Genomic DNA, 26,439 nt, shown 5'->3' on the forward strand with positions numbered 1-26,439 from the left:
AACAAAAACGCTCTCTATTTGTGTCCATGGTGCCTATTCGATGTAGTAACCCTGCTCACCCTTCACAGATTTCAGCATAGTGTGGGATGTTGTATTTTCAGGCTGAAGTTAATCTGTCTCTCTCTTTTTCTCTTTTGCCCTCATCCACTTGTATGTCCTCTTTCACTGCTGTAGATGTAAAAATAAAATCATGATAATACTGTCTCTAGCTGCACTAGTTTCAATATTGTTAATACTAGAGAATGAAAGCATAGTAGGCAGCCAATGGGATTTGGCCCTGCTGTGTCCAGCATCATTCAAGCATGCTTTAATGGTAGATGTGCCCTTTCCTTAGTGAGTTACTCACTGAGATAAAGAATCACAGAGGCTGGGAGGAATCCTTGCATTTGCCTCTTTATTATTTATTCTGCAGCATGGAAGGCATGCAGGGCAGGAGCAGCTGAAAATGCACTGTGCTTGGTCAGAGGAAGCAATCAAACCAGTTTCACGGTATAACAAGACAACAGATAGAACTGGATGATGACCGACAACGCTTGTAACGATGCTACCTCTGAACTCATTATTGCATGGTGTAACTGACACCAGCCAGGCTGCAGAGTATATGTTTATGATGGGAAGGACATTGGTGAATAACAACTGATTGTTGTAAAGGGATGAAAAAAGATCAATTGCACTGTCAGAGTGGACATTTAATTGCAGAGATTCAGGGGGTCATGAATATAGTGTGTGGCCCAGAATCTGCTGGCTGTATTCCACTCACGTAGCTCTTTGAGGGGCTGAGTGACTGCCTCCCTCTGCCAGAAGCGCCATGCTTGTCCCAGTGGTGTTCCACCTTAAAAAGATGAATATATGTGCCCAACTGGCTCCCTGACATTGACACACCGTGACTCACGCTGCCGTGCTATTTCAGTATGGCTGCTGGCAAGCCCAGCCTTTCTTGCCTCTCCCCTCCCTGCTTTGGTCATTTGTTTGTCTCCCCTGCTAGGCTGTTTACTTGTAATTTGGACATCTGTCAAGGTGGTTTGTTTGCTACCCTGTGGTGTGGTTAGTCTACCTTTGCCAAATCTGGGAAGATAGATGGGGTTATAGCAAGTCTTGGCTTTAAAGACCAGGCCGGAGTTTGGCTACTTCTCATCTACCAAGTTTAGTATAATTAAGATAACATTGGGTGACAAAAAGGGTGCTGTGTCACAGCGGTCACAAACGTATTCATCATGCTTGTTCACACACTCTCTCTCCTGCAGTCTTAATGGTGGTCTTGTGCAGCGTCCCAGTACCGTCTGTTTGGTCCCGCCTTGTCCTGTCACGCAGTCTGTTCAGCCTCCTCCTACAACAGGGGGTGGAGGGAGTGGGACAATTAACCACCTGCTGGTAAAACAGCCATACTGCATAGCCTCACAAACACCCAGACATTTGGAGGCTCACTCAAAATGCCCCACCCCCACCCCTTCATCCAACTGCATTGAAAATGTCTTTCTTTTAATTTTTGGATCATCAGCCACAGTGAGATTTAGCATATTAACACAGATGATAAAGATCACAATGACCACTCATCTGGAGCTGTTGACCTCCAAATCAAAACTCTCCATTTTGGTAAATCATTTCGCTGATAAGACACTGTGACACTGTGGGCTGGTTCAAATAGCTGATTACTGTGATAAGCTTAATCATCTGTTAAAGGCTTTATTTACAGCCTGAGCACTGCAGATGTTGCACTGCAGTTTGCAGAGCTGTCACTATCTATCTTGGCACTGAGGTACAAATCAACATACTTCTTATTGTTCGCCGTCTGTCTGTTAGCAACAACAATGAGTGTGTTTTCATAGGTGTGTCAGGAAGGTGTGTCGGGGAAGGGCTGGGGGAAATGCAGCAAATATTTGTTGGCCCATTCAAATTTAAAGGAGTTACATTGCTGTTCAAATACCCTAAAGAAGAAGTCCGTTCAAAAAAATTCATTATTTTGAGAAATCTATTTAATTACATCCAAACTACATTACAGCATACAGAAACCCTACTATATCGGAAGTTATACAGGACCTTCTGATATGCATTATTATGGAATGGCAGATGGTAGATATGTTGACCAGCATAAAAAGCAGCGCAGCAACATAGTTGTTGAACTACTGAACATAGGCAGGTAATCATTAACCTCTGTCATCAGCTACTGTACATCAGCCTGTGATTAGAAAACAAATACTGACAGTATGACTAACACAACTCTTTTTCTGAATTATGATTCATATTATTTTATGTTAAACACATTAACACATTTACAACCTATAACAATGAGTTTCCAAGAATAAAACCTATTTGAAGGAGGCTTGAAATGTTCCCAACTCTAGGAGTGGTCAACAGATGTACTATGGACAGAGAGGGTGTGGCTATAGTTACTGCTGCTGAGTTTCACCTGAGAACAAGCTTCACCAGTACTGAAACACTGCCGGGCCTCAAAGGACATACTTTTACTTTGGATTATTCTTTCACTTTAAGGTATGTCAGAGCTATTTTATTTTTCTCCATTTGATTTTCTTGGTAGTGTGTACTTGAATGAAACTGTTTGTCTCGCCTTTGCTTGTCTTACATTGATATTCACAGTCATTCTAGACCTCACTTGCTCTAAAAAAAAGAGGGAAGATATTAAGAGCAGTACAAGGTGCATGTTAGATTTAAGATAAACACCTGTGTTAGAGAGGTGGATGACAACCATACGGTAGACATCTTTTCATTTCCATGAAATTAAATTAGAAACAAAATACAAGCATTCAAAGAATGAAATTACATTCTCTGAATAATTTCTTCCCTTCATGTTGCTCTCAGGGTTTTAATGGAGCCTGTATTCACAAGTGTGAGGATAAAAGTGGCTGTGCTGTTTCTGATAACATTTCAGCTGAGGACAGGTGAGTCTGATTTTTTTTTTCTTTTTCTCAGGAGTGTGTTTTAGGTTTCGCGGCCAAAGCAAATACAACATTTAATATGTCTTTAAATGCCCCTTTATGTCCGCTGATGGCCCTTTGTACAAGAAGGCTTAAATATTTAGATCATAGAGAGTAGAGAATATGATCATTAACAGAACAGTTGGGGTTTTTTGGGTTGTACCAGTCTGATCTGTTATTCACACAGTAGATTGGCCAGTCTGATGATCTGACAGTAATACACTGGGTAAATTGCATTGCAGAAAATCAATGAACCATGTAAATATAATGTGGGTGGCTGGCAGGTACCCTACATTCAACATTCATAGATCTTTTCTCATACATACTCCTGTTGCTAAGGGTCAAACTGGTGTGTGCATTTTTAAAGGGAGACCCTGAGAGACTTTATCATCCCCAGTGGAGGTCTTGGGCCTCCATCCAAGCTGTCTATTTTAGATGATGAACAACACAAAAAAGAAGTAAAATCAAATCAATGCATGCAGCAGAGTGAAAGTAAACAGTGTACATATAAAACACATGCACAAGTTTTATCACGTCACACAAAAACCTCCCAGCCTATTGTCTGGGCCAAAAAAGAGGTGCACAGGATTTGAATAGTTGCAGCTCTTTGTGTGATTGCGCTCACTGGCAAGTTAGCTTAGCTGCATTCTCCACATGGAAAACACATCATCCTTAGATCACAGTATTTCGCCCAAGGGGGCTTTTGCAGCTTAAACATTTGACTGACTAATTTGAGCTTTTTTCAGACTCCCTTCATCTGCCGTTTACACGCTTTCATAAATACCCCTGACATACTTTGTTTTGTTGCAGTGGCACTGACGTGCTTTCAGAGTGCTTTAGTGGATTTAATGATGAGTGGTGTCAAAAGAGAGGCTGATCTGATTCATCAGCGTGGTCCATTAAGCTATTTAGTGAAGGTTAAACATCTAAATGTGGAAATGGTGAAAAGAAGTTTGCTCCAGATGTCTGAGAAGTCGAAGGACAACATTACCAAGACAAATAACTTAGATCTGTTGAAATGTGTTGCCACGTAATAATAATCAGCGCTGGGTTCTTTCTATAAACGTCAAGCTATTGGCAATAATTAAAATCCATGGCCATAAACAGTGAGTCAGCTGGGTGTGTGTCAACCCAGAAACAGCTTTTAACTGGCACTTGTCAAGAACATTTTTCATGTTTGCTCATCTATTCAGTTTTCATCATCATTTTCTAATATATTTCTGACAACTAATGAACCTCGAGAGTTTTAAATTAACATGTAACTAATTTTGACAAAAACTACCTCTTTTACTTCTATTCCAGCTCCAAACTCTCAAATCCTCCTTAGTTTGACTTAAGAGGCCAATTAGTCTCAGATCAGTACCAATCCACTCTGAGAATTGTTTACGAGCACAGGCCCAGAGCTTGAATGCCATTAAGTGGAAAAAATATTAATGCATTTGAGAGAGAAATTTTTTTCTGTTTGTCTTTTGGCCTGGGTAGATGATTATGAAAACTGGAGAGGGGAAGAAGTGTATATTATGAATTAGACAAATCTGACTAGAATTTTTCTGACCCATCAGATGTGACAGAGGCGATGCAGGTGACATCCACGGGGCCACAGACCATTCAAAAGGCCCAAGGGGAGACAGTCAACCTGGGATGCACCTACACCCCCGGCCCCCAAGACACAGGAGACCTGGACATTGAGTGGTCCAACGTCAGCCCGGACATGACGCAGAAAGACCAACTGGTAGGTGTACGTTTGAGGACAGAGAGGGATGTCGTTAGGAAACCTGTCACGGACAAATGCAAGATTCGGGGTTAACTTTTATCTTTGGGCTCTGTCAGTGGAAGAACCTGCTTTGAAGAAGTGTCATCACTCAACGCAAGCTTTGCATCTCAGATCTTGTCATACACAGGGGGTCAAATGCACCAATACGGCGACCCCAGCCTCTCCAAAAGGCTCAACTTCATAGGGAACCCCAAGCAGGGAGACGCTACCATCTCTGTCTCTGATGTGAGGCCCTCAGACACAGCCACCTACCAGTGTAAAGTCAAGATGGCGCCGGGTGTCGACATGCGAAAAGTCACTCTGGTGGTTATGGGTGAGGAGGAATTCTGTTTTACCTGTTTTACCTGTTTATTTTATCAGCCGTCTCCTTCTTTTAAATGTTGCACTCACTCACAGGGAATGTAGAGGCTCTTTCCACTTTCTGTCCCTGTCTCACTCAGTCATCACACCTTTCACTTTAGCCACACCTCACATTGTTCTCCTCTTTCACACCTTTAACCCTCCCATGATAAACTAAAGCTTTGAAGCATTTCTCTAAAAACCATGTGTTGTGCCATGTGTTTTATTTATTTTCTTTCACTAGTTCCCCCATCGGTGCCAAAGTGTTGGGTTGAAGGCGGCGAGGAGAAAGGTAGCCCAGTCTCCCTCCGCTGCAAATCCTCTCAGGGATCCACTCCTCTCAGTTACGTGTGGAGCAGAGAGAGTGGGGGTGCAATACCATCCACTGCAAAACAAAGTGAGAGGGACCTTGACAGACAAAAAGACTTTTCTCTAACACATTCATGATGCTGTATTTGTATAATATACTTACTTATATACATATATATATACTTATATACATATATATATGTATATAGACTGTATATAGACTGAATGTTGTCTTCTTTCATTAAGACCCACAGACTGGGGAGCTTTTGATAATGAACCATACAGACAGCAACGTTGGAAGTTACGTGTGTGAGGCAAAAAACGCTGTCGGCAAAGCACAGTGTAGATATGCACTGAATGCATACAACCGTAAGTCTATGATAGCATCGTCTGATTTTACTCTTAACTTTACTTAACACTCTTACATCCTAAAGGAACCTTTTTCTATTTTTAAATATTTGCTGTAGTCGGAAATGCAAGTCGTAAAATCACATGTAAGCCTCTTGTTAAAGCTGAAATTTATGACTGCAAAGAAAGAGAGCTGCACTTGCTTGATCTTAAAGCACCACGTCTTCTCTTCCAGCTACCAACAAAGTGGGTGTCATAGTTGGGGCAGTGATAGGTGCCCTCTTGCTGCTGCTCCTCCTCCTGCTTCTCATCTGGCTCCTGATCTGCTGCTGCCATAAGCGCCGCTATGAGAAAGAGGTCGCAAATGAAATAAGGTGTTGTATGAGAGCTGGAAACAATTTCCAAACATCCATGAAATAATTTAAAATCTGAGGATCATCTGATTGAGACCTGTGTGTCTTTCTTTCTTCAGGGAGGACACCCAGGCCCCAGAGAGCAGACCCACCAGCAGAAACTCCAGTTTCCGCTCAGTGTTGGGGTACCGCACCCACCCCGGGGTGCAGTACAGCTCTGTGAGGAACCACCTGCCCACTGTCAGTGAATCAGGCCACAGTGCTGTCCACACAAGCGGGAGTAACGGCACATCACAGCCAACCACTGCAGGGGGAAATCCTCCTCCCCTCAGATACGATCATCGATATGGATATCCTGTGTAACTACAATCCAGAGTCCCAGTCTTTTTTATTTTTAGTATGAAACTAAGCCTTCTGAAGAAAATACTTTTTACGTTAAAACATCTTGTAAAGAATATGCTATGTAAAGTATGTATATGACAAATGGTGCAATACAATATATTTAATTGGAGAATGATGGGAGTGCTGGTATACGACTACTGGGGACTCGTAAAATCTTACATCAGCCCTGGGACAAACATAAATGTACAACTGGCAGTTTTTCATAATGCACTGTGGCACATTATTACTATTGTAAACAACACAAATAGGTTCTCATAATCCAAGTCATTATTACACTGATTTGCTAAATCTGTATTTAAAATGTATATATCAAAAAACTTTTATTTTTATTGGTTCTTTTTTTCTATGACGCATATGTAGCTCAATCAAGTGACTTTTTTTAAAACGTGTACAATAAAACACTTTTGAGCTGACAAATCAATGAGGAGAGAGTACTATCTAAATCCCAGCCACTGAGCATTCAGATTGTTCAGATCGTTGTGCCATGGCTCCATCTTTTATTGCCTGATGATGATCTGCACTGACGAAACAATAGAATCACATTAGAAACACATCTCCCACTCCCAGGATGCAACTACTGTTATGCTCTGAAAAAGATAAAACTTAATTGAATGAGTTGTATTTTGGCATCATAATGACATTGGACGTTTTGTTTTGACATGCAAAATTAGGTATGATTATATAAAACCAGTCAAATTATCTATATGGTGGCAGGTTCAAATACAAGTTAATTAGAGGTTCATTATGTTTAGGAGCTTGGAGAGTGCATTAACTAGGTGTTAAGTTCTGATCTTAGAGCATAGACATGGTCAGGCAAACAATCTGTCTGTTTTCATAGCCCGCTGATGTGAGTCTGGCTATTTAGAGGGCTGTATAATATCATATAAATTCAAACTTTGAGCTGCTTATGAGTCAGAATATTGGGAGACATTTAAGTCAATTTTGCCCCTGATCCTCTTATGTGCATTTGCCCCCAGGAAAAATGTTTCATTTGTAGAGCTGCAGAAGTGCTGCGAAATTGCCTTGTTTGTGTTGTGTGTTTCTCCATTTTTTGCAAAGCAGCCAGTAAACCAGTTATTAGTCTAACAGCTACTAGTTGAGGCTCTAACCTGCAGCTGCCACTCTGAGAGTCCAGAGTCAGCACTATGCCCACGGCCCCTGGCTCTCGTCTTTATTGGCCTGATCCCATCTTCAAAAGGTGTATGTTGAATTAATAAGGGCTGCAAGAAGTGGTGAGGGTCGGTGGGCCCTTGGTAATAAATTCTGCCAAGGGCCTCCTTAAGGACAGGTGCTGCCGTGCACTAATCTGTGAAGGCTGGGCTATAACAGTGTTACTGTTTCAAATCATCAGAAATAAAATGCATCAAAATTAGACTTTGAATTTCAGACGCACTTCCCTCACTTTTAAATGAGCTTTTCTTGAAAATGTCACCAGCAGCACTTTAGTTTGCATTTGCCCCGCACAGCAAACACACACGCACACACATGTACTCACAAAACATGTTAACTATTTACCTCTGCAGTGTTTGACTTACTTACTTGTTTGCTTCACATGAAGACACATTGAAAATGGTCAACTTTTGTGTGCACATGCCTGTCTGTATCTTTTTGTTTGCTTAATTCAAATTAGTAAAGAAATGCACATCCATCAGAAGGACCAGTTCTCTGTGTACGAAAGCCTTTTTGTGTGCAAACACGAGTCTGTCCTTTGATCCACGCATGAACTGGGGAAATAGATACAATAATTAATTACAAATAATTTTCTGGCAACCTCACTTGGAAACCACATAATCTCCTCTGTTAATAATACGTTTCTCAGAGGGTAGAACTTCTAACAGGATTGGCATAGTAATTATTTCAAAAGAAGCAAAGGCGCCCACTGCAGAGTGTTCTTTCACATCTAGATTCAAAGAGCTTTTGCCTGAAAAAGAGCTTTTTTTTATGCCACTGTGCAAATGCAGAATCTGTCCTTGAAATCTGGCTTTGGATTGTTTTGGATTGTTTGGTATAAAATTAACTATTCATTACAATAATAAATAAAAAAGTTAAGGTGCTATTCATGAAGAAAAATATGGGTGAGGCCATATTAATTACTTATGTAATTAGTTTCCTGTTTGTTAGTTATATGTAAAATAAGCAAACAAAAACTCTAAATAGAATATTAACTAAAATATAATTTAAGTCAACATCTTGTTAAAAGTCTGTCTACAAAGTTATAGTGTCCTCCACAGCACAAACTACAGTGATAAGGTGTTGCATTAGCAAGGCTCCTGAAGGTGATTCAAAGGTGATTTGCTTTTCTTATCAGGTAAATAGGTGTGTATCTTGTGTGTGTGTGTGTGTGTGTGTGTGTGCATGTGTGTGTGTGTGTGTGTGTGTGTGTGTGCGTATGTGGTTTGGTGTTTGTAAATATGTGGCCAAGCTGCAGGAATAACTATTTGCATGTGGAGTCCAGTTGAGTGTGGTCTACGGATTGGCTGAGCTGTCATGCTGCACTGAGCGACACACAGTAAAGTCACCTGGATATTCATAATGAGCACATATCCTGCACACCCTGTGTCAATGCAAATACACCGTCACCACTACCTGTGGTCATAACTGATGCAAATCATACCCAATGCTTATATATAAACCCAGTCAAGGCACACTTAAATCCAAGGACTTCACCTTGCTGTGTGCATCCTGCAGACAGCTTCGAGCTAGGATTAATGCTTGAATAAACAAAACAAAACAAAACAAAGGATTCTTCAACTGCAGCCAAAGGTATTGAGTCAGAAAACGTATTGTGTCGACAGCAGGCAAAGAGAATGTCAGCGGAAACCTTGAGTAGGATTCAGAGTGATGAAAACCCTCATCCAACCCATGGGAGCTTCGTTTGAGGTAAAACTGGAGGATGTGTCTCACCCTAATTGCTCTAACCTTCTTACCTCAGCTACACTTTACTTCCTTTTGCATATGACCACCTAAATTGTAGATTTCACATATATTTTTAACCAAAATAGAAGATGTTTAATTGAGCCCATTTGGATATGTTTTATGTATTTCAAAAGCTAAATGTGTGAATCTTTTCCCCAGGCCCCACTGACAAACTGTGACTGATTCCATTGTGTGGCAGAAATGAAGAATTGTCTGGTTTGGAGTGTGTGTGCATAATTTTTTGCCTTCTTCTTCATCTCTTTGAGCACAGCTAAAACAAAACACTTCAGAGCCCCACATAGACTGCCAAGTGCTACAGAGAGGTATAAAGATCAAGTTATTCTCATAAAGGTTTACTCTGCAGATGTGTTCGGGGTAAAGATCGTCATTATGTTTGGGACATATAAATTGGCCCTCTGGGTAATGACAGGTCTGTTGGCCGTCACGACTGTCTTCTTTAATGTCTACATCTTCTTGATGAGTCTGTGGAACCACAAGCAGAAAAAGCAGTTGTGTCCCAGTGAAACCATCATCATGGCTCTGTCGGTGGCCAACGTGGCTCACCAGCTGGTCTGTTACTTCTGGATGACAATGGATGAGGTGGATAGTAAGTGTTACATCGCCCCGATGTTCTACACTGTCATGCTACTGTTAATGTACAGCCTCAAGTTCACCATCATGTGGGACACCAGCTTTCTCACTTTTTACTACAGCACCAAGCTGGTGATAACACCAAATCACTGCTACACACAGATCCAGGCCGCCATCCTCAAGCACGTGACCTTAGCTGTTTTTCTCATCCCTCTGTGCAGCCTGGGCACCTGCATGCCGATGCTCGGGGTGTTTCACCCTGACAACTACACCACAGCGAACAAAGACTGTAGGGCTTTAATGCCCGACACGAGCTTTGGCCAGGTCTATGAAGCCATGTACCTGCTCTTCGCTGATGTAGTGCCAGGGGTGCTCATGGTGAAATGCTGCATCTCCATCTCCGTCCACCTGGCCATCCATCTCCGCCACATGAAAGCAAGCACCAACGGAGCCCACTGCCCAAAGCTGGGCTCTCAGATGAGAGTGATTCAGATGGCTTTGTCTCAAGTGGCCGTCTTCATCCTCTTCCTTGTGATTGACCTGTACGTCCACTACCAGATAGTGGTGAACCACGAGAACGTCATTGCGCTCATGTTCTTATCCATGTCCATCTACACAACAGTCACCGCCATGGTGGTGATCTATGGGAAAAAGACTTTTTGGAAAGCTCTGATACATGAATTTAACGTCTGCCTGGATGAATATCCGTGTTTGTCTTGTCTGAAGGTGCCTGAACAAAAGACTAAACCCAGCACTCCTGTAAAAGTTAAAAACTGAGAAGCCAATTTGCTTCGCACTGAAAGTCTTTGTGCTGAAATCAATTGGTCATTGTCTGAACTTATTAAAAACTGGTCATTGTCTGAACTTATTAAAAACTTTGTGGTAACTTATTTCTTTTATCTTTTCTGCTAGCAATTTCAGTAATGATTCTAACGGTTCTGCTGTAAGTAACAGTTCTGCTGTATCGCCATTAATTACAATTTCTTACCTCAATAAGGTATTTTAGCTGTTAGCCAGTTGGAGCAGGGAGGGTAGAGCTGTTCGAGTGACGCACAGATCACACAGCCAGGTAACCAGCTTTCCAACCGCATCACAAGCGCATCAGACTGTACCTATGAATATGAATATTTCAGTAGAACAAATAATAGTCAGGCCTGTAAAATAGATCCCCAAGCATGGTTGCCTGGACATGATGTAACTCCATACCCATCTAAAAATGTTAAAAAATACATGTGACTGTGGTGAGAGTACAGAGCATATGAATAAAACAAGAAAGTACGCACAACCTGAAATCTTTTTTGTCTTTTTCATCACAGAGGTTTTAAGGATTTTTCTTCAGTCAGGTTGCAGATAGTTTAAGCTGCACATGGGGACCAACATCAGCCTGTTTGTAACTGGAAGGTTGCCTGTCCAAACTCCTGCACCAGTTTGGGGAGAAGAAAAAAAACTGATCACCACCTTCTCTTGTGTATCTGCTCATTGGTCCTCAACAGAAGTGTGCACGCCTGTCCTCAATAGCTCCCAAGTGTGATTGTGTGTAACTGCAACTGTGTGTGTGTGGGTGGGAAGCTGGGCGTTCCTGAAAAATGCACTCATGCCCAACAAACCTACCCTGAGTAAATAGAGCTTTTTAAAAAATGCTGCAGACCTTTTTGCAATGCTCCATTACTTCACACCCTCTGGCACCACCAAGTGAGGTTCAAAGTAGAGACACAATAGTGCAGCTAATCCCACTCCACACAGAGGCTCCGGATCCCTCCCAGCTAAATGGACAAAGTAAGAAAGGGCATATCTTCCTTTGATGCAGGGGAGTTCCACCCCTCCTGTCTTTCTCTCTCTGTTGGAGGGAGTTGGGTTTGGCATGTCAGGGGCAGAAACAGCTCCATATGATCACATACTGGCCAATATGTATTCAAATCCCAGGGGTCGTGAGATGATTCTAGTAAGAAGAAGTAAAAACAAAGTTCTGCTACACACACATTGTTATTCTCTTTTGAGGGATTTTTAAAAATATTTGAAATTTTGTTTTTGGTGAAATATTGGATCATTTTACTTCTTCAGGCCTCAAACAGTTATTTAAATGAAACCATCTGAGAAGTTTAGAGAGTAAATGTCTCTTTGGTGGAACAGCTAACAACTCAAAGACATCTCAAATGTAACAAGGAGCCCCAACCAGACATTGCTTTAGTGTAAGAAGTCACAAGCCAAAAGGGTTTGGAACCACTGGTTTAATATTTAACAATGCATTGTATTTTATCGTGTTTTTTATGTAAAATTTAAATCTGAAAAGTCACTATAGCTGTTGCTATAGCTGATAAATATTGTGGAGTAAAAAGTACAATATTACCTTCTGACTTGTAGTGAAGTAGAAGTATAAAGTAACATAAAGTACAAATACCTCAAAACTGCATTTGAGTACAGAACTTGAGTAAATGTACTTCTGCTTAGGAAAACCTTCCAGCTGCTTTCCATCAAGTGTTGTCTCAAGGTAATGGAAACTTGTGTGTGTGTGTGTGTGTGTGTGTGTGTGTGTGTGTGTGTGACCTAAGATTCTATAACAACTCAAAGTTAGACACAGATGGCGTATTGGCGTATTGTCAGTTGAGAGGAGGCTGGAAAGACATCTTCGATGTAAATGAAAGGAATGACTGTTGTGACTGATGTCCTCAGATTCTATACAGCATGAAGCTCTAAACATGTCTGTAGTATGGAGATTGTTTCCATGGAGATTTTCCTGAGTATCCAGCTAAACCTGGCAGTTGCAGTGCTGCTCTCCTTGCATGGGTGAACATCACTTCAAATAGTTTTTGCTCCTGAGATTTGCAGGGAGACTGATAACTTGTACCTCACTATCTGACAGGAAGGAACAGGCCATTAGCAATCCAGATTAGCAAGACCAGCACCCATCCTATAAACATCTCACAAACTCCTCCCATGATAAATTATCTTTAGCTTGTGCATCAGCATGAGCTACAGGGGTATCATTTTCCTACACCTGCTCTAATTGTATTTGAAAAACATAAATCACCAGCTTCATGCCAGTTTGTTAGATGTTTTGAGTTTGAATGGGCAATTTTTCACGCTATCAGCAGCGTCCGAATGAATGTCTGTGTGAGCACTGAGTCTCTAGTGAGGGCACATAGAGTAATCTGTATTCACTGTGTTGACAGGACTGTAGTAAAGAGATGGAGAAGATGCCTTTCTACAATTATCAATATCACCAAAGTTTGCTGGTCTTTCAACAAATCTTTATTTTTGTTCAGTCAACAGCTTGTTCATAAAAAAGATCATTATATATCTCTTGAGGCATTGTTTGTATAAAATTTCTTTGATTCTTGTTAGGAAATGTGTACTGTACAAAAAAGTGAATCCCTTGTAAAACAATTTAAAAATAAAAATAAGACATCTTAATTAATACTGACATCTTAATTATCGATTAAATTTGATCATTTTCAAAACAGCTTACATGCATAGATCTAGCACTCTGGAGGCACATAAATTGTATTGCTTCTTTTAAAAAATTTAAACAGCCACAGCTAAGCAGTATATTGAAATTAGATTCAATTTATGCTGCAAAAAATAAACCATCTCTGTACACACCGGGTGTGCAAAACAGTGGAAATATTAAAATTCAATGAATTGCAATAATTTAAATTTCAATAATGAACTGATAAAAAAGAAAATCTACCAACACCTGAAATATAAAACTAAAGTGAACTTCAAAGGCATTTATGCACGTACCATCCAGCGTTTAGGGTTCTTTAAAAGGACCAGTTCGAAATTTTGGGAAGTGCTCTTATTTACTTTCTTGGCAAGAGTTGAAAAGCTCGATACCACTCTCATGTCTGTAGGCCTACTGTAAATATGTAGCTGGAGCCAGCAGCCAGTTAGTTTAGCTTAGCATAAAGACTGGGAACAAGGGAAAACAGCTAGCCTGGCTCTGTGTGAAAGTAACAAAATCCACCTACCAGCACCTCCTTGTTTACAGAAGGTGTAAAAATTACAATTTGTGGTTTTATGGGGGGGTTGTGTGCTGGACTATTTCTTGGCTGGGAGCAGTAATTTTCTTGAGTCTTTGCAGGTTGCCTGGCAACCACACATAACCCCACAAATGTGAATTTTTACACTTGAGGTTTTTTTCCGTATAAGACACACAAGACATAAAATGTTAAATAGTGAGCTTCAGTGCTAGTAGGCGGACTTTGTTACATTTGAACAGAGCCAAGATAGCTGTCTTTGTGCTAAGCTAAGCTAACCGGCTGCTGGCTCCAGCTACATGTTTACCATACATACTTGAGAGTGCTGTCAATCTTCTAATCTGATTCTCGGCAAGAGAGCGCATTTTCCAAAAATGTCAACCCATTCTTTTAAGGAAAAACTTCCACTGAACACCAACATGATGTAGTTTGGAAGCATCAGTTACAGTATTTAGTTCATCATAAACATCAAAACAAATGCATAATCTGCAACACATTCATTAATGCCATCCAGTGTATCTAAAACATTGTGGTTTAAGAAAATGGGTTTAATCATAATATTACTGAACACCAACACGGACACAAAATAACTAAATTTCAAACAAACAGTTACATTCTGTACATTGTATTCCCTGCTCTTGATCAAGTGTGACATGTATCTAATGCAGCTTTTTTCTGTATGGGAATGCTGGTATGGAATGCCGGTAAACAGCTAGGGGGAAAATAAGTCATCCAGTGTCACCAACACATAAAAGCAAAATATTGCATTGCAGCATTGGTCGCTCCTTTTCCCTGCGAGTAATAGTCTGTACAACATACTGACTTTTCTTGAAGAAAAAAAAAGCATCCAATCACTGTTTCATTACCTCTAAAAAAGCATACCGAATCCAAGGCCGTAGTGACCTTATGTACCGAAAATCATTTTGCTCAGCAGTACCCTCTTACGACAATAAACCCACACATATTCTTCCTTGCAGCTTAAACAACAGCTAAAACTTGAGAACGAAGGACTGCTCGGAATTATTAGTGATTTGCATCAGAAAGAATTCTTTTCCAGCTGAAAATCTGGCATGCATCCCCCTACTGTGGCATTTCCACAATGCCGCATATGAAACTGCTTTCATCACAGCCAAATCAGAGAATTAGTGAAACTTTAAGGCCAGTGTGTAGGTGTAGCCTTAGTAGGGGGGTGTGCTCTTATGAAGGGAACATCGACTTCCTCGTTTTTGGAGGCGGCGGAGGAGGTTTGCTCTCAATTTTCATTGGTAGTGGAGGAGTGAACTGTGGGGAAAAAAGAGAAGAGAGTTAATGTTAGGACTTCAAAAAAAAAATAAAAACAGAATATTCTAACGTTTACACGTCATTAAATATGCATTAGTGAGGGGGTGCTATTTTCTCAGAGCAGACTTACATCTGAAGAGTACCCGTGGTTGTCAATCTCGTGCGGGTGTTTCTTCGGAGGCATGGGTGGGGGGGTCCCTGGGGTGTCAATGGTATTGGCATCATTGTCACTGAGAAGCGATGAATAACCTACCACAGGAGAGAGAAAATAAAAGCTTTTCAGACCGCATGCATCTGTAAATATGCGTCTCTATGTGTGTGACCTGATTAGGCCTGTAGACCTGAATGTGCTTACACAAGGTTAGTAGGCATGATATTCCTTATTGTCTTATGCAAGGCATATTTTTAAGAGAAAATAAAATGATGACATGCAGTGCGGTGTTTGTCAGTGCAGTAGTTTTTTGCTACATACTGGAGCTGCGTGGTGTGCGTGGTGTGTGTGGAGAGGCAGGTAGCGGGCTGAGAGGGTTAGACAGGCTGAGCTGGGATGAAACACCCTGGAACAGGGAGAGGGTAAGCCGTCGGTCTCCTAATTGTAAACTCTTGGGTCTCTGCTGCTTCTCTGGAGGAGTCTGGAATAAAAACCGGAAATCAACGATATTGGCTTTCATGTAAAACAGTCAAGCATAATGGATCTACTCTCAATTCACAACTGAATAACAAACTTAATATTAGGATGATATGGTCTTGTAAACAGCATTTATAATCACCTGAGTGAAAATATGTTGTACATTGAAATGAAAATGGCAGAACATGCATATAAAAATAGCACCTGAACATAAGGCCTTACCTCATCTGCATCCGACTGCCTCTCCAGTAGGACCTGGGATTTGCTCACACTCCACTCCTTCCTGTTCTTTCTAGCAATCCTGTTGTCCTCCTCCGAGCGGGACAAAACAGAGGCCCTGCGATTGCTGGGACGGGACAACAAGGAACTGCTTGTGAATAATCGGGGGCAGAGAAAGAGATGCAGAGAGATGTACAATCATAAAGACAAACGATGCTTTTTGATTTTCAGCAAATACAAAATCAGTGTTTGAAGAAAGCAGTCTCTGAAGGCAACACAATGTCAGACAAAACCAGGCAGGGGAAAGGTAGACAAAGGAAACAGGGAGAGGATGCAGGGACTGACTCTTGGGAGGAAATGCAGGAGGGTCCATCTGAGGATGCAGAGCCGCTGGAGAGGCCTGAGGAGGCGTTGGAGAGGGTTGAGACAGTGGACATGCGACGCAGGGTGGAGGACAGGATATAGGGCATCACCATCGAGCCTACGCGACTCTTCTTCCTCTCAGTGAGAGAGCAGGGCTGGGACACACAAATGGGATTAAGCATCATCGGGGAATCTTGGCAGGGGAGGAGCACAATGACAGGCCAAAATCGGGTTGCAACGGACTGGCTAAAGGAAGATTTATGGTCCTGCGCTAATATAATGTACACTGCTTTGAATGAGAAGCATTTGATAGGAAGGCAAGAGGGCCAATAGCTTAAGTTGGCACCCTCTTACATTAAATTGAGTTTGTGGTTGGCAACGCACCAAGGTTATGACGCCATAATGCTTCTCCACTTTCTCCCGAAGGTCTTGGAAGCAAGTAACCAGACGGTTGTGTAAGGGCTTCAGCTGCTCCGTCGTCTTCTCCCCGTGGATGCGAATCCCATCTGCCAAGAGAGGGATCTAGAGGAGAAGATGGGCAATTAAGTATTACAAAACGGGGCCTGCTTTGAGGCCGATGTCAATGACAATGATGGTGGAAGGATTTACCTGCAGGGCGATGAGGTGTTTAAGGACCTCAATGCGCTCGTGGTCTTCTGGGTGCTCTTGGATGTAGGGGTCTGTAAAGAATGCCTACAGAGGATGAAAACAGGATGAAAATTGGGCAGCTTTTTCAACACACTTAAAATATAGCTGCGAGCAACAATGAACAGGTTTCCACAGCATGACAAAGAGGCCACAGCGGTTCCCTTATGAATAAAACTTTGCAGCTCATAACAGGCTTGAGGCCAGCCAGAACTCATGTTAATGAAAAAAGGATTTACAAATGTATATTAATGTTTGCAGTTGTATGATTGATCTGTTATTAGTGTAGTCTGGCAATGTTTGATAGCAGTATATTATTTTCCAAATCAGTTACTTTAGAGCCAACTGTGCACACAACCTGAACCTGATTTAGCAAACAGCCAAAATCTAAAAAACACAGTGCAGTCTGTAAGGAGTGGGACAGTGACGCATTTTTGTGGGGCTGTGTACAATTACACAGTGGATTTGAAGACTGGTTTCTGGTACGAGGTGCCATCTAAAAGTAATGTATTACAAGGCATTGCTCTATAGATGGCAATCTCGGTCTGTCAGTCAACCACTTTGGTCCAGACTGAAATAATTTAGCAACTATTTGATGGATTGCCATGAAATGTTGTGCAGACATTCCTGATTCCCGAAGGATGAATCCTAATGACTTTGGCAATCGTCTGACTTTTCCTCTAGGGCCACCAGCAACCATCAGCGTTAGCTGTACTTTGTGTTTAGTAATAATTAGCAAATGTTAGCACGCCAGCACATCAGCTAAGATGGTTAACATGGTAAACATTATACCGGTTAAACATCAGCATGTTAGCATTGTCATTGTGAACATTTAACTCTATAAGTGCAGCCTCACAGAGCTGCTAGCATGGCTGTAGACTCTTAGTCTTGTTAGGATTTATTTGATGAGATTATCTATGATGGTTGTGATTATTTTATGTCTCTTTATGTTGCCTATAAAAGTGGTACAGAGTTGTGCACTCTGCTAAAAATTGTCTCATTAAAAAAGAAAGTCAAACCTTCTCATAGTTGGAGAAGCCGCCCATGACAGCAGGGTCAACAATGCCACTGAGCATCATGGACAGTGGGTTGATGGACAGTGACTGATCGCAGGCTTGCTGCTGCACAAGGTTACTCAGCTTTTCATTGGCCATCTCCATGGTCTCTATGGCATTCTCCAAAGGACTGATCTCCTCCTGCCCATCAGAAGAATTACGTGAAGAATAATGTCAATTTAAGATATGTTTAAAGTGAAAGAAACTGAGAAAACAAGAAACGACAAACAACACAGTTTGAGCATCAAAGTTGTTTCTTACCACTGAGACAGATTTGACTTCAAACCATTTCAGAATCCCTGGGAAGCGATAGGCGGTAATGTAAGTTGTTCTCTCGATCCACATGGTCTGTAGGGCAGAATAAATATCAATAAAATATTAAGGAGTGACATTTTAATGTCTTTATTCATCTTCAGAGTGAGGTATGCGCAAAGAGAAAGTTGTTTATAAATTGTTTGGAAATTATGGGTGTGTGCCTACACATATGAGCTTAGTGCTTTAAAGTAAATTTAAAGTGCTCACTGCAAATTCATTGTCTGGGTCCTTTGCACCTTTCCTGAAGGGCCTGGAATACTGGAACTGGTCCACTTCATTGGTTCTGTAATAGCTGCAAAAGAACAGGGAAGGACAGCAGTGAGTTAGCAGTTTGACCAAAGAACTATAAATCCCAGGGTATTCACGAGAAAATAAATCAGCCTTTAAGTGTTCTGTTACACACTTTAATATCTGCTCTGGAACCCCCTTGTCTTTAAACTGGTGCGGCACGGTGAGAACAGGTTTGACTGTAAAGCACTGGATGTCTGTGAAGTTCAGCTCAGGAAAAGCCCAGGAATAGTGTGGAGGAGCAGACAAAGCGAAGTTGTATTGAATCAGATTTTGTTTTTACTCTGTAATTGTCAAACAAGACTATCTACAGCCATGCTAGCATCTCTGTGAGGCTGTATTTAGGCACAATGGTGCTTTGAGCTAAATGCTGATGTCAGCATGGTAACATGCTCACAATGACAATGCTAATATCATGACGTTAAAGGCAGAATGAGTAGGATTTGTCGGTTGCAGTTTGTAAACACATGATTCAAAGTTGGCCCCTCCTCCCCGGCTCAGAGCGAGACAGAAAAAACAAAGCAGTGAATCAGAGAAATAAAACGTTATTTTCTGATAGCGGTTACGTTCTAAAGCACAAATAAACACAGCCACACCTCCACACAACCCTGCAGGAAGGAGCCACATTGTCGGATTTTGTGTGAATGCAGGCGAAGCAACGGTTACACCTCTGCTCTGCCTGTGAATGTGGGTGCAGCCCCGCTCTCGGTCAAAAAGACACGCAAACCAAATAAAGAACAGCTCTTTACACATCTATAGTCTGCATAGCCCGACCTATCTCCACACTTGGTTTTAGCACTGTGACAGCACTGGAGATACATCTATGACACAGATAGAGCTCAGAGGAGAGACGGAGACAGCGATGTAATCTGCTCGCTACATTTTTATAGAGTCCCTACCTCACAGCTTGCGTACTGTTATTGGCTGGAGGCTACACACCACTGCCCCAAGATTGTTGCCCAGAAACGTCCCGAACAGAGCAAACTAATAAGAAACTAAGATACAGGCAGAAGGCAGGGTCTCTGCAGATACAGACACCGCCACACACTTCAAGTGGGTCATAAGTGATGATTGAGAGGGATTATATTTGTATGAGTCTATACATTGTTTTTTAGGAAAATCCTACTTATTCTTCCTTTAGGCAGGTATAATGTTTACCATGTTCACCATTTTAGTGTAGCTTATTAGCATGCTAACATTTGCTACTTAGCAATAAAAACAAAGCACAGCTGAGGCTGATGGGAATGTCATTAGTTTTGCACGATTTAGTCATAAATCAAAGTATCAGACAAATTCAAATATTGACCTGATGATGTCCCTAGATGAAAAGTTACAGAATTACAAATGTTTTTACAATTAATCCTGAAGGGGACATGAAGGTCTGTGCAAAACTTCAAGCCAATAGTTGAAATATTTCATTTAAAACCACAAACGTCACCTCATTGGCTTCCCTAGAGCCATGCCGCTAACATGGCTAAAAATCTTGATAAACAAATAGCTTTCGTATGGCTTATCATTTAAAGATACGCTGTGCAGGGGAGTTGTGAATGTTGTCTCCAGGGGGCGCCGTGCTGGTCATCCGTACTGCGTTGGGGAACTGAGAGAGCAGCTTTAAGCTGAAGTCTTCAAGCCACTCGTACTCCTTGCCTCGGTAGATGAACATCTTGTTCTGTAGCAGAAAATTTCAACAAATGAAACTCAATAAAAAGCTAGAATTATGATCAAGCTCATTTTCCATGATATATGAGAGGTGTGATTGTGCAACACCATGACAGGACTATTTTCATTCTGACATTCTCTTGTGTCATCAAAAAGCCAATAACCTTCATCGGCATTATTGCACATTGCCCTGAGAAATGTTTCAAAAAGCCATCTCATTGCATAAGCACGGGACATGATGGTTTCTCTATTTTATTGAAATAGGTAATAATTTCCTTACCCTGAGGAAAGAAGGGAATCCAAGTCCGTAATATCCTACAGCAAAGTACTCTGGCTGTGGCCGCATTGCATGCATTATATTTTCATAGAACTGGGCTTGTTTTTTCTGTGACGGAGGACAAAGAAGATGGTAAGGCTGCGGTACATTTACAGTATGTTGTTATTTGTCTGTTAGTGGTTACAAAATGAAATCATTCATAATAAATTAATTCCAATAACATCTTCAAAAAAAAAAAGAATGTGGTTAGTGTTATTTTCTTTTATGTAATTATGAGCAAAGATTGGAGCACAGTCATACCAAACTACTAACGCTGAGAGATTTTCTAAATAGATTCTTCAGAATACATTCAAACTCCACAGCATCCAGACACTATCTGGGTGGAAAAGAGTTGGGTAAGCAGGTAATCTCCCATCTCCTCAAGTTGTTTTTTTCAACCAACTGCACTTGGCCTTGTATAAGCCGGAACACAATTCTTACTATATTTCAAGTCTTAGTGAGGCATTAACAATAAAATCATCTACATTTAAGTTGTTTTCATATAAGCTTATAAAGCTGCATTTCTCAGAGGTTTTAGAAGTGATAGTATCTTGTTTGTAAGGCTGAATTACAATACACACGTTCTCTTACCAGCAGCTGACTCAGCTCCATGAAGTCAAACATGTGGCTCTCATGCATCTTGGCCAGCTGCTTGCCCAGCTCAATGGCCTTCTCCCACATCTGAGAAGACATGTGCATCGCTCAGTTAAAAGGGGACATAAAACCTGAACATAAACACACAGGAGAACAAACTACACTTTGCCATCTGGATCCCACGGCCATCCTTGGTAAAACCCCTGCCTCACGGCTTTGAGGGAAAACAGTTGATATGTAGCAGCCAGTGAGAGAACTGAATACTGACACAACAAAGAAACTGGCGGCTGGTGTGTGAGCTTAAGTAACTTCCCCACCAGTTTCACAATACTCAGCAGTTAATATTCACCTTGCCCTTGTCCAAGTAACATATGATCTCCTGGAAGAGCCTCTCTTTCAGCTCCTGTTGGGTCCATACATGCTCCCCATCTCTAGGGATCAGATGAGCTGCGCAAGGTTTGTCAGACCACTGGAGAAGCAAATTACCATAGATCAACATTCAGGTCAACATTCAGAAGCATGGTAATATTAGCAAAGGTTAAACAGCTCAAACATAAAAATTTTTTGATCTTGTTTAAGCCGGGAAATAAAAAGAAGACATTTTGATGTGTCAAATACCTCCAGTAATTCAGCATGTAGTAGCAGAGTGTAGGCCGCCTCTGTGTAGTTTTCACAGTCCAGGTGCAAATCTCGCAGCTTGTACAAGTACCTGGTAACAAGAGCACATCAGTCAAGACAGTTAGCCCTTTCCTTTGGTCCAAAAACCAGATGCTCTGTCTCTCTAGCTGACTCACCGGATGTAAATGTCCTCCCTCTTTTTTTCTTTGTAGAAATTCTGCAAGAGAAAAATCTTAATTGCATATTCTTGAAAACATTTTCTCTCCAGCAATTTGCAGAACAGATAATTGCTTCAAGTACATGCACGTATAGTGTTAACCCTTTGGTAAATATAGGCACGGGGCGTACCAGCACATTGACAGTGCAGCTCATGCGGTGCTCAGGACTTTCGTCATGTGTGATGGTGCGGTATGCCAGGAGATTCTGCAGCAGGCTGCTCAGCAGCAGAGCCAGCTCCTCTCCCGACTGTGACAGGTATCTGTGGCGTCTGCAGTGCTCCAGCAACCTGCACATACAAACAAACTTCACAGACTACTCTTTAGCTGTAAAGGGCTATTTCTAGTTTATCTGTTTGCCAAAGCTTGCCTTTCCTCCTGACAAGCATATTAAAATCTGTTTTTGCAATTGTTTGGGATCGTACATTCTGCCCCCGAGAGGTTTCTATTGATTAGAGACTGCTTACGATTCTAAGAGACTTGTCTTTCTGACTCCTTGAGGACTTTTTCAAAAGCGCAATCATAAAGGCCTTTGTTGTATTTTAGAAGCAATCCTATGTGAATTCCCTATCACACAGAATTGAAGGATTTTTGATTGGTGTGTTGTACTACTTAAACAACTTTCAGAATAAAAGAAATATTTTCTGTCTGATCTGCTCTTCTGCCTTACGTTTTCTCCAGCAGGACTTTGTACTGCTCATCCCCTCGGCCTCCTTCTACCTCTTGATCCAACTTAGTTATCAGTTCATTCTCAAACTGCAAAGATAAGAAGGGAATTAATAAACACACCATTATATGCATCACAAATGTCATGTTTAGCCAGGAGCTTCATCAGTTGAATCTAAACAAAAACCAAAGCGCTGAACTTCTAAGATAACTTTTTACCGTTTCAAACGTGCGTCCGGGGCTGAAGTTGTGCTCACACTGCATCATATCAAAGAAGATCGGGATGGTAGCTTTCCTCAGTTCAGGCTCGGGCACCAGTGTGACCTCCAGAATGGGCCCGACCATCGCTGGGATGAACTTCATTTTGTGTGGGCCTGAGGGACAACAAAACATTATCACGCAGAAATATCATAGTACAATTTGAGAAGGCAATAAGCTGCACCTTCATTTCTCAACAAACAGAGGACAAATCTAATAATGTGGTAAACAAAACAACACACTATGAAACTGGACAATAAAAAATATTGTCTTGTTATTCCCCTTGCATCACTGGCAGGCACTGAATAAACAATTCCACAAACTCTATGATAATAGCAGCATTATCAGATGGTGCAAAATACTCACCAAGATTGTACCACATATCTCTGATCTTAAATCCAATAGTCTTCCTCATGTCTCCATATCTGTGGCAAATTTAAATCAAAGAACTGTTAAAATTAAGTTCTCTATTTAAATAATCTTTTTAATCAATTGTAAATGATCTTACTTGTTCAGTATCTTATTTCGTTTCTCTTGAGAGAAGGATTCCAACTGCAGTGTCGTGTGGGTGAGGAACGCCACAGTCAAATGAAAGTAGTTATTCCACAGCTGCGAGGGGAGCAGGGTTTTCAAATATTAATACCATAATTACCTTCTCATAACACTAGCTTTTGATTTTGTGTTTAATAAAAAATATGACCACTACAGAGGCTGGGGAGGACGAGACAGACCTGTAATTCAAAATGCGCCTGGTCCAGAAAATACATGTTGAGGACGTTCGAGTACTGGTTGATGGCCCTCAGGAAGACCTGCATCTGCACCAGGTTCATGATCATCCAGTCAGCGGGGAAGACGTTTCCCATGAGGTCCTTAAACATGATGAATGTCTCCATGAGGAAGTCCTGAGGGCAGTAGAAGAATAAAATCTTTACTGCAAGTGTATGCACACTGTCGCTTTAAAAGAAATACAATACGTAATATCCAAAGGACCCACATTTAAAACCAAACTAAGCAAATCCAAAGCAGCGCTGCTACATGTCAGGCACGTATAATGCTCCCAGAGCTTAATGGGGACCCACTGACATCCTCATCATGTCAGTCCAATCCATTGCATAAAATGTCTATAATCAATATTCTCTTAAGGAGCAGTAAGTGGCCTGGGTGGTTTAATGCCTGTTATTGATGACATGTTTCAGGACAAGATGTAGCCAACAGGGGAGGAAACAGGACACTTACAATGATATCCTGTCTCGTCTTGAAGGTGCTGATGTAGTGGGCGTAATGCATGTCATCCATTTGCTTCAGGATGGCCGTCATGCAGGCGAGATAGTGGCCCTGCCGAAGAGGAGTGAACAATTACTCAAATGATTTCCCTGTGAAGTATTTGCCCCCCCCAAAAAACTGCATTTACAGCACATATTCCTTGTTGTGTTATTGTTGTATTTTGTTATGGCTCTTAAAAGATCGGTGTACTACTATATTTAGGTATTGTCAATGTCAGTATTATTAATATTGAAACGAATACTGGGGATGTAGTCGTCACAAGGACATATTTCAGCTGTAACATCACAGTGCGTCTTACAATGAGAGGGGAGGATCTGTCCATGCTGATGACAGTGCGATTAACCCTGCGAAGGAGCCGCTCCATTATCAGCTGAATGTGCCCTCTGGTTGGACCCTGCAAAGACAGAACAGCCTCAGGTACAATTACCAGCTGAAACACAGCGACACAGACATGCTACAGAGTGCTGTTAGTTTTAAAGGGTCAGTTCACCCAAATTACAAAAAATATATATTTTCTCAGTTATTTGGAGATCGTCTTGGTTTTATTAGCCCAGGTTTTAAAATATTTGTCTTTGACATTTCTCTCTCCACAAAAAAACATTTCAACAGCAGCGTGTCAATTAATCGCTTAGTCAATTGACAGAAAATTAAATCTGCAACTATTTTGATGATTTTGCAAACAAAAATGCCAAAGATTTCATGCGACCAGCCTCTAAATTGTGAGGATTTGCTGCTTTTCCTTGTCCTAAATTAAAGTTAACAAAATATCTTTGTGTTTCGGACTGCTGGTCAACCGAAAGAGGAATCTGAGGATGTCACCTCAGGGTTTAGGAAATTGTGATGGAAATCTGTCATTATTTTCTGATGTTTTAAAGAAAAAAAACTGTTGAAAACTGCTCTCAGAGAGTTCTATGGATTATCCAGAGTAATTGGGACATCCTTTGTGGAAAGAGATGTTGCTGCCATTTTTTCAATGTTGTGAGCATCACAGACGGAATTCCATTCACCTCCATTGTATTGGGGTGATGGCAGAAAGGCAAATAAAACCCAAACTATCTCTGTGACTAGATGTTCCAACTATCCATCCATCCATCCATTTTAAACTGCTTGTCTGGGTCTAGGTCACGGTGGCAGCAGGCTAAGCAGGGTAGCCCAGACGTTCCTCTCCTTAGCCACATCCGCCAGCTCTTCCAGTTGGACAACTAGATGCTACCAGGCCAGATGGGATCTGTAATCCCTCCAGCATGCTCTGGGTCTGCCCCTGGGCTTCCTTCCAGTTGGACATGCTCAGAAAACCTCTAAAGTGAGGCACAAATTACCTCACCTAACTCCATTCGATGCAAAACAGCAGCAGTTTTATTCCAAGGTCCCCACAGATGTCTGAGCTCTTTTCTCTAAGGGTGAGCCCAGCAGGTGGCCACTCTGTGGAGGAAACTCATTTCGGCTGCTCATCTGATTCTAGACGTTTTTCCCCTGTAATGTTTGTGTTTAGACCTTTTAAAAACTTATTTTCTCTGTGTGTCCAAAGGTGAATTCTAACTTACCACATCCTTGCGGCCCAGGTTGTCCAACACTGTGCTGAGCAGTTGGGCGCAGGCCTCATGGTCAGGTTTACTAGAGTGGTCATCCAGCTGCCCACTCAACTGGTCAGTAACAAGTGGCAGAAGCACATCTCGACAATCTGTGGCAACAGAGCAGAGAAAGACTGTGCTAATTGGATCACACAGCACATTACCTTTTAATGGCGCTGACCTGACAAACTTGTATGTTGGTGTAATGCTGAGTTCCTTCCCCCCCTCATCTTGCGTGAAAAATCATTATGTGGTTTTTGAGCCTCGAGGAGTCCTACCTGATTGCCTGAAAAGGTCACTCTCCACCATTTTACACATGCAGCCCAGCTTCTGACGCACAAGCTGCGAGTCAGGAATGCTCTCAATGAACTTCGCTAGGAGAACACTGAAAAGAGAATGAAAGAAAAGAGCCAAAAGAGCAGCTGTGACGATTTGAACGCTAGTCGCATTTCACATCTAGTCACAGATGACTAATGAGCAGCACACATGATGGGTTGATTTTACAGCGGCAAGAAATGAGAA

General features: G+C 41.5%; 3 protein-coding genes and 1 long non-coding RNA gene across 5 annotated transcripts in view; 2 read left to right on the top strand and 2 right to left on the bottom strand.

Moving 5' to 3' along the window:
- Positions 1-377: 377 nt before the first annotated feature.
- LOC122876553 lies at positions 378-11,470 on the bottom strand. The gene is made up of 3 exons (XR_006378085.1): positions 11,252-11,470; positions 10,954-11,077; positions 378-1,327 (listed from the first exon to the last, which is right to left on the bottom strand). It is a non-coding gene; the product is annotated as an uncharacterized LOC122876553 (long non-coding RNA).
- Positions 2,338-8,121, top strand: vsig8b (V-set and immunoglobulin domain containing 8b). Its single transcript, XM_044197039.1, has 8 exons — positions 2,338-2,490; positions 2,818-2,897; positions 4,496-4,665; positions 4,819-5,020; positions 5,291-5,443; positions 5,602-5,724; positions 5,939-6,077; positions 6,176-8,121. The coding sequence occupies exons 1-8, from the start codon at positions 2,363-2,365 to the stop codon at positions 6,417-6,419; spliced, it is 1,239 nt and encodes a 412-aa protein (XP_044052974.1). The 5' UTR covers positions 2,338-2,362; the 3' UTR covers positions 6,420-8,121.
- LOC122876550 lies at positions 9,722-10,811 on the top strand. Its single transcript, XM_044197049.1, has one exon. It carries the CDS (start codon positions 9,765-9,767, stop codon positions 10,740-10,742), a length of 978 nt encoding a protein of 325 aa, XP_044052984.1. The 5' UTR covers positions 9,722-9,764; the 3' UTR covers positions 10,743-10,811.
- Positions 11,471-13,191: 1,721 nt separating the features above from the next.
- dock5 (dedicator of cytokinesis 5) overlaps positions 13,192-26,439 on the bottom strand; it is a 29,171-nt gene continuing 15,923 nt past the window's right edge. The window contains exons 25-51 of one of the 2 annotated variants that reach the window (XM_044197023.1): positions 26,196-26,302; positions 25,891-26,027; positions 24,645-24,740; positions 24,299-24,397; positions 23,794-23,964; positions 23,571-23,671; positions 23,429-23,487; positions 23,024-23,178; positions 22,809-22,894; positions 22,272-22,428; positions 22,100-22,140; positions 21,924-22,014; positions 21,655-21,774; positions 21,303-21,392; positions 20,676-20,780; positions 20,264-20,405; positions 18,852-18,933; positions 18,656-18,740; positions 18,395-18,481; positions 18,098-18,274; positions 17,043-17,126; positions 16,818-16,955; positions 16,416-16,588; positions 16,074-16,197; positions 15,696-15,855; positions 15,354-15,472; positions 13,192-15,223 (exon numbers count right to left, since the gene is read on the bottom strand). In XM_044197023.1, the coding sequence (XP_044052958.1) occupies positions 15,140-15,223; positions 15,354-15,472; positions 15,696-15,855; positions 16,074-16,197; positions 16,416-16,588; positions 16,818-16,955; positions 17,043-17,126; positions 18,098-18,274; positions 18,395-18,481; positions 18,656-18,740; positions 18,852-18,933; positions 20,264-20,405; positions 20,676-20,780; positions 21,303-21,392; positions 21,655-21,774; positions 21,924-22,014; positions 22,100-22,140; positions 22,272-22,428; positions 22,809-22,894; positions 23,024-23,178; positions 23,429-23,487; positions 23,571-23,671; positions 23,794-23,964; positions 24,299-24,397; positions 24,645-24,740; positions 25,891-26,027; positions 26,196-26,302 (3,070 nt within the window). In that variant the 3' untranslated portion in view covers positions 13,192-15,139. Of the gene's footprint in view, positions 15,224-15,353; positions 15,473-15,695; positions 15,856-16,073; positions 16,219-16,415; positions 16,589-16,817; positions 16,956-17,042; positions 17,127-18,097; positions 18,275-18,394; positions 18,482-18,655; positions 18,741-18,851; positions 18,934-20,263; positions 20,406-20,675; positions 20,781-21,302; positions 21,393-21,654; positions 21,775-21,923; positions 22,015-22,099; positions 22,141-22,271; positions 22,429-22,808; positions 22,895-23,023; positions 23,179-23,428; positions 23,488-23,570; positions 23,672-23,793; positions 23,965-24,298; positions 24,398-24,644; positions 24,741-25,890; positions 26,028-26,195; positions 26,303-26,439 lie in introns of both variants that reach the window. The other variant, XM_044197022.1, reaches the window with a different exon arrangement.

The sequence above is a fragment of the Siniperca chuatsi genome, linkage group LG5 (assembly GCF_020085105.1).
Source record: "Siniperca chuatsi isolate FFG_IHB_CAS linkage group LG5, ASM2008510v1, whole genome shotgun sequence".
Taxonomy (NCBI): Eukaryota; Metazoa; Chordata; class Actinopteri; order Centrarchiformes; family Sinipercidae; genus Siniperca; species Siniperca chuatsi.

Excerpts from the sequence above, each read along its gene's own strand:
- LOC122876550 (XM_044197049.1), top strand. The coding sequence starts at position 9,765 with ATGTTTGGGACATATAAATTGGCCCTCTGGGTAATGACAGGTCTGTTG.
- vsig8b (XM_044197039.1), top strand. The coding sequence starts at position 2,363 with ATGGACAGAGAGGGTGTGGCTATAGTTACTGCTGCTGAGTTTCACCTG. Across the intron at positions 4,666-4,818 it reads TGACGCAGAAAGACCAACTG|ATCTTGTCATACACAGGGGG; the intron begins GTAGGTGTACGT and ends TTTGCATCTCAG. Across the intron at positions 5,021-5,290 it reads AGTCACTCTGGTGGTTATGG|TTCCCCCATCGGTGCCAAAG; the intron begins GTGAGGAGGAAT and ends TTCTTTCACTAG.